This window comes from Asterias rubens, chromosome 9 (assembly GCF_902459465.1).
Source record: "Asterias rubens chromosome 9, eAstRub1.3, whole genome shotgun sequence".
In the NCBI taxonomy this organism is placed as follows: Eukaryota; Metazoa; Echinodermata; class Asteroidea; order Forcipulatida; family Asteriidae; genus Asterias; species Asterias rubens.
In genome coordinates, this window is record NC_047070.1 from 5,017,819 (window position 1) to 5,024,929 (window position 7,111).

General features: G+C 38.6%; 1 protein-coding gene across 1 annotated transcript; it reads left to right on the forward strand.

Moving 5' to 3' along the window:
- The first annotated feature begins 268 nt into the window (after window positions 1–268).
- On the forward strand, window positions 269–4,241 carry LOC117295038 (vesicle transport protein SEC20-like). The gene is made up of 6 exons (XM_033777603.1): window positions 269–352; window positions 1,804–1,896; window positions 2,634–2,725; window positions 2,981–3,088; window positions 3,513–3,628; window positions 3,868–4,241. The coding sequence occupies exons 1-6, from the start codon at window positions 269–271 to the stop codon at window positions 4,053–4,055; spliced, it is 681 nt and encodes a 226-aa protein (XP_033633494.1). The 3' UTR covers window positions 4,056–4,241.
- The last annotated feature ends 2,870 nt before the right edge of the window (window positions 4,242–7,111 follow it).

Here is a 7,111-nt window from a genome sequence, read left to right on the forward strand (position 1 = left end):
ACCACAAGTTGACACTATTTTCTGTTGGTGTTTTACCAATACTTCGTCATCGAGCGTCAAGTAGGTTGGTTTCTCGTTTGACGGTCTTTGTTCAGTAAAGTATAGATGTGGAGGTGCATGGTCAGTGCATAGAGTAAGGACAGCAGTGGTGCAGACTTTGGTAAGTCAATGCGGTCGTTGACATAATTATATTTTTCGTGCTGGCATAAAATTTAGAGCTGAGCTCAATTTTAGGGTTAACGAACTTTTACACACGTAAACAAACAAAATGGCGATCGGCAATAATGTGCAAGCTGGGAATGTTGCAAAGGAAATCATTGCAACTGACCTCCAAATCAATGGCCTTGTCCAGGTGAGTATTACACTGAAATGCTGAACATGTAAAGAATGCCAGAATGCATTATTAAAATTGTCAAACTCAAACAATTTGTTTTGATAAAAAGAATTGTCACTGTAAGGTAACTGTCACCACTCACAGTGTCAGTCATTGTCAGTCGTGGACATGCATGGTGATGGGATGAACTTGAATTTGATTCTTACTATGAAGGCATCATCTCTAGATCATGACATGAATGATGATCTCAGAATCAGATGATCATGATCATGATAGATTTGTGACCAAAAAAATGAAAATTAATGGATTTCAATGAAACGGAAACTACTGGAAAGCTCTTGAAGAGACCTTTCAAATGACACCAAGATCATCTTTCTAAGACCAACAAGACCAGTAGTAATAAATAATAAGAAAGTTATGACATTTGTTGTGTCGCCAAATTAGCCTAATTAGCATCCAATGGACTTCCATTGAAAACAAGACACTAGCCCCTGAACTGAAGCTGCACTGCTAGCACTTGCAGCAGAATTACACCGCAAACTCATGGGGCATGTGGGCTGGGGCAGGATACTGTGGGCATGGATTAGGGACGAGGAATGTGTGATTTATGACATAGATAGAGTAGACATGAAATGTCCTTATAAATAATTGATTACCATTAATTTTAAAAGATAGGTGACATGTGAAATCTTGTTTGTTTTAAATGATTATTATTAATAACTTACTTATTTAAAGCCATTGGACCCTTTCGGTAAACAGTATTGTGCAAGGCCCACACTTCGTGTATCACAACTTCTATATCAAATAACAAACCTGTGAAAATTTGGGCTTAATCGGTCATTGGAGTCGGGAGAAAATAACGGGAAAACCCACCCTTGTATCCGCGCATTTCGCTGTGTCATGACATGTGTTTAAAATAAATCCGTAATTCTCGTTAACGAGAATTGATATTGTTTTACAGTTTTCTCAAAAAGTAAAGCATTTAATGGAATAATATTTCAAGAGAAGTATTTCACCACTACCTTCTGTAAACCCTGTAAGTTGTTTGTAAATCTGTGAACTTTTTTTTTCTTTTCTGTACCGAAAGGGTCCAATGGCTTTAACCAAAAAATAATATTTAGAAATAAAAAACACAAGTTCCTGTCGTGCCATCATCCTATTTTGATCCCTACATTTTTTAATTTCGGAAAAGTTTCCGTATGGCGCCACCAATTTTTCATTCGACATGAAATAATATAGAATCTAATTTACCTCAATGAGATATCCCTTTTTGTAAAAATTTGTGAAAATTGGTGGCGCCATAAAGAAAGTTATCTTTAAATTCCTCCATTTACCGGCGAGATCCACAGTGAACAGCAGTACCTCCATGACCTCTATTGTCCCCCCCCTCGCGTTGAGATGGTAGCAAGGTCCAATTTATTTGTGGAATTTGAATGTCGTTGACATCTTTTTATATGTTTGTCCTTCAGGATATCCGGAGTAATTGCCAGTCAGTTGATGACATGAACAAAGTCAACCAGAAGATTAAAGAACAAATGAAGATTACACAGACAAGAATAAGTGTAAGATTTAAGCCTTGGCCCAGTTTCATAGAGCTGCTTAAAGACACTGGACACTATTGGTATTTGTCGAAGACCAGTATGCTCACTTTGTGTGTCTCAACATATGCACAAAATAACAAACCTGTGAAAATTTGAACTCAATTAGTCGTCGAAGTTGCGAGGTAATATTAAATGGAAGAAAAAACACCCTTGTCACAAGTTGTGTGCTTTCAGATGCTTGATTTCGGGACCTCAAACTCTAATTCTGAGGTCTCAAAATCAAATTTGTGGTAAATTGCTTTTTTCTCAAAAACTATGTACTTCAGAGGGAGACGTTTCTCACAATGTTTTATGCAGTCAAAATCTCTCCATTGCTAGTTATAAAGTAAGTTTTTATGCCAACAATTATTTTGAGTAATTACCAATAGTGTCCACTGTCTTTAAGCAAAAAAAAATTACTGCTGAGCTCAAACAAATTATGCTCCAAAATAGGATTACCAGCTAAAATAACACTTTATATGTACGACATGTTACTGTTATCCTGCTCAGCAAACAAATGTTAAGCAGTATTTTATGCCTGAGCAGCTCTATGAAATTGGACCCTAGTTCATGCTTCACACAGCAGCGATTGCGAAGTGGGGCAAAAAAATCTCTGGTCCAGAAGACATTTTGAGATACTGGTCCAGTGGTCTTGTGTATTTTCCTCCAAATTTTAAGCCCTTATCTAGATAAAACAAAATTAAACTTTTTACTTGCAGGATTTGGAACGAATAGCCAATGAACAAGACAAGGAAACAGACAGATTAGAGATTCTGAAAGAAGTGGAAAGCTTCCGTAAGCAGTTGTCAAGGTAACACTCCAACAAAGGCAATGATCTGAGGCCGGTTTATTGTCGGTTGCACTATGGTCGCGCGATGGAAATCTTAGCGCGCTCAGCGATGACTATAAACTGTGGTTTTTGGACCGGCCTATATACAGACCAATCCTAAGCTGTACACCAATGTCGACTCTAGTCACCCACCTGAACTTGCTGAAAGATGAAACTTTAATGGAATGAATGGAATTAAAAGAATTGTTTGATTTTGTATACTTTTTTTTGATTTAGCACACAGACATCCATAAGGAAAGCCAACTTGTCTTGCAAGATGGCAATTGACCGTAGTGAACGAGAAAGTTTGTTTCACGGAAGTGCGGATCCAGATTTACGCAAAAGGTAAAACAAAAAGTATTTCTGGAAAACTTAAAGTGAAGGGCTTTTCAGGTTGCATCTTCTGAACTGTGGACATAATTCCCCCCCCCCAAAAAAAATAATGTCAAAGAAAACTCCTCCCTAGAACAGCGCAATCTATTCTTACAACAGGGCTCAATTTCATAGAGCTGCTAATAACCAGAAAATATTGCTTAACACTTTTCTGCTGAGCAGAAATGAGCAGAGCAGGATACCCAATTGAGACCAAATTGAACTTGAATTTTCATGGGTTTGTTATTTTATGCATAAGTTGGGATACACCAGTGAGAATACTGGTCATTGACAATTACCAAACGTGTCCACCAGTGCCTTTAAATCTCACTCTAGTCAACTTTCTTCAACCCCTAATTAATTGATAAAATTGTGGAATTTTTTTCCTTTCTTGCAGATTAAATAAAGAGAACCTGGCTAAGACAGCGACTAGCATCACTGATAACCTGATGTCATTGAACAGAATGATGGCTGCTAATGTAGCACAGAGTGGGCTCTCAAATCAAGTTCTAGGTAAAGTTCAAGCCCTTCAAACATCTATTTATCTATTTTCTGGACCTCGTTTCAGTGAGCCCACAATCAAGACTATCATGTCTGCAAATAGGAAAAGCGCAGGGGAAAGGGACATTTAAATACCCAACTCCCTTAAAAACTTTTTTTCAAGCAGTCTCTAAAACTTCAGGGAAATTCAAACACTGTTTATATGCGAAATGTACTACAGTTGAAACATAAGTTTGTGTGATTTCTTGCAGTTAAGTCTTCAGCAACTATCTCCGACACCCACGAGGAGTTTAAAGGCATGGGAGGAGTGATCCAGACCAGTCGAAGTTTGCTGACCAAATACAACCGACGAGAGCTGACAGACAGGCTTCTTATATTCCTTGCAGTTGCCCTTTTCCTTGCAACGGTGCTGTACATACTCAAGAAGCGAATATTTTGATGATAAACATGACGAGGGGGAGGGGGAAAGGGGCTTCGGCAGAAGGCTGGGGAGTAATTTTTAGTAATTTGGGGTGTCGTGGCCCTGGGACGGTCGTGGCCGAGCGAAAAAGAGCATCAGACTCAAGTTCTGGTGGTTAAGTCATTGGGATGCGAGTTTGAATCCCGGTCGTGACAATTGTGTCCTTGAGCAAGACACTTAACCATCAGCTTCTCTCCACCCATGGGTAAAATGGGTACCTGTGAGGGCAGAGATTTTTTATGTGAATGATTAGCTTGGAGCGCGGCAACTCGCAGCACCGGCTGTATACTCCCCCCTGCCCCCTCTCAATACCTTCTCAGTTCACAAAACTTCACCCTGGCATTTTCTCAAGGCGCAGAATGCCATGACAGTTGCCGCCTGCTAAGAGAGCATCTCAAAAGTTGGAACAGTATGAACGTTCTAATTGGATCGGATAAAGTATTCAAGCGTGTGCACATGGACCGTTCCAGTGGACTGCCGGAACATTCCATTGGAACATTAAAGATACTTATGCCCTTCGGTACAGTGGTGTGGTCCAGTGGACTGTGGGCATGTGCCAATGGGAAGTCTTTTGCGCCCTAAAAGGCTCCGACTTGTGAGATGGTCCGTGACCTTTGACCTATTTGATTTGTTTTGCAAGCAGGTGAGAGGTCATTCATAGACAGCAACATATCAAGCCAGGGTTTCATCATCTCTAATCTAAGAAAAATTGTTAACGTGCCATTCCTGCTGTCCGTATACATGTAATGTATATATGTATTTGCTTGTTGTAATAAATATATGAAATTAAAAACAATGAATCTTGTTAATTGATAGGTTTTGATTGTGTTGTTATTGACAGATATGGAATTAAACAATAATGACATGTCGTGACCGAGTGGCCAGCACCAGTTTCAAGCTTTGGTGTTTGATCAGCAGAGTGTGGGTTTGAGTCCCGGTCGTGACACTTGCTATGTTAAAAATTGGGGAGGTAGTGCTTTCTGCTCTACCAGCCAGGCTTTGGATTGATGATACCCAAGCCTACATCCGTATGGACTGTAAAGGGGGTAACCCTGTTTCAGTCCTAGGAGTAGGTGGCAATGGCCTCTGGAAAAAATAATTGTAGCCCACACCTTGAAGTAGCCGTCGGGCCTTAGGTGTCTGAAATCACATCCCTGGACCCAAGGAATGTGCCCCCATTATAATCTGAGGATAAGTCGGCCATGGATGCAAGTCAAAGATGATGATTGAGGACGTGTCGACTACTGATGCAAGTCAACGATGATGATGGGTTTGACAAAAGCAAATTAGAAATGGAACCTCCATTAACAGTTAAACAAGTATCAAATTTATTTTATTCTTTAAATGGTACAACAGATAGCCACAATTCATTCAGGTAGACTAGTACTTTCCCTGTGGATAAAAAAACCATTGCATTAACCAGAGTATGTTATTCAGATGCATCTACAAATATAAGATTAAATTTCACTCAATTTTGTACTCGCTGTTTACGTACTACCAATGAAAACTGGGATCTTCTCTTTGTGAAGAAAAGTCCACGATTTTTGTTTTCTAAAAACAATGTGGAAGTCTTTTACTTTTCATTATAATATATACAAGATTTTTTCTTCCACAAATATTTGAGCCCGTCAACACAGAGGGTACAGTTTCATTTATTGTTTTAAACTCTGAAAATGTCCACCCATCCATATTAAAAAAAAAAAATACAAGAAGGAAAAATGACAGAAAATAAGAATGTCCAAGGCAGGGCACACCATTGGTAAAGTCTTTTACAGAAGTATGCAACATTTCTGAAGAAAATTAATTTAACCTTTTGCAAACTGCTTACCAACAAAAAGATTTATGGTGTAACGCACCTAATAGAACAGTATGATGGGTTCTGCACAAAATTAAATTATCATTTTGGTTGACTTGTCGCAATCATCTGATAAATTTGTTAAATAAAATTTCGCAGTGAAGAAATTGCAACGCCCCCCCCCCCCAAAAAAAAACAAAGTTAGCACTTTTGTATGTTTACCCCAACAAATCCCGTTTCTCTGTTACCAATGGTGAACCGCCCTTACAACAAAACGTAACTGTTTCAGAAACATAAACACAATACCTAAACATGAAACCTTAAAAAAAAAATAGTACAAATGACAGTACTGTAACTTGTAGATTGATTATAGACCGTAGGAGTAGGGCCACTGATTTTCCGCGATCGCGGAAAACGGACGGAATTCGCGGAATCCGCCCTTTGAAACGGAAAACGGGATTTCAGAAAATTTGATTTTTTTTTTGATTTTTTTATTTTTTCTTGACGCCAAAACTATTGAAATTGCATTCTTTATTAAGATTCTTTTTGTTCAACTAAAAAGGCATCAGAAATCAGACCATTAAAAAGTACGAGATCGTAACCGTGGATCATTCTGTTCTACTTCACACCATCCTCAATGTTTACACACATGATGTACACACGTTGTTAACATGGTTAAGCGAAGGGCATTATTCGCGGCACGTTTCAAACATTTTTTGTTCACCCAAATTGCATTTTCTCCCTCTCTTTTACCAACAATAATACACAAACTAGCTTACCTATGATCTATAAGAACACATACAATGTTTTTTCATCTCGGAAAGGTCTAAAATAAAACCGTAAACTGTCAACATTCTGTCGCCAAAGCGAAAACAAAATGGCTGACATTTTGTTTGTGGATGGAGAATGGTCACGTCCATAGACTTGTTCCCAAGTCTTTGATCATGCTGAAACAGCGCCCTCTTGTGGATACACTCCTGTCATTAGCCTACAATGTGGCTGATGCAGAGAATCAACTGCAGTTTTAGACTTGGAATCAAGTCTATCACATCATGTGCATTGATACTGCAGTCACAGTGCAACCTTTTTAGAACAGCAGTATACAAAATAATCCACAATTATAAAAAAAGTATTTTTTTGAAATTTGTCAGTTCAAATGAACATTTTACGAAGTCAACAGTGCAACTTATCTCAAATTGATTTTTATAAGTGTGTCCCTGGGTATTAAACAACCTTTTAT

Bases quoted from the DNA above. Each gene is read 5' to 3' on its own strand.
- LOC117295038 (XM_033777603.1), top strand. From the start codon at position 269: ATGGCGATCGGCAATAATGTGCAAGCTGGGAATGTTGCAAAGGAAATC. The intron at 1,897-2,633 runs GTAAGATTTAAG...TTTTACTTGCAG, and splicing joins TTACACAGACAAGAATAAGT to GATTTGGAACGAATAGCCAA. The intron at 3,629-3,867 runs GTAAAGTTCAAG...GATTTCTTGCAG, and splicing joins GCTCTCAAATCAAGTTCTAG to TTAAGTCTTCAGCAACTATC.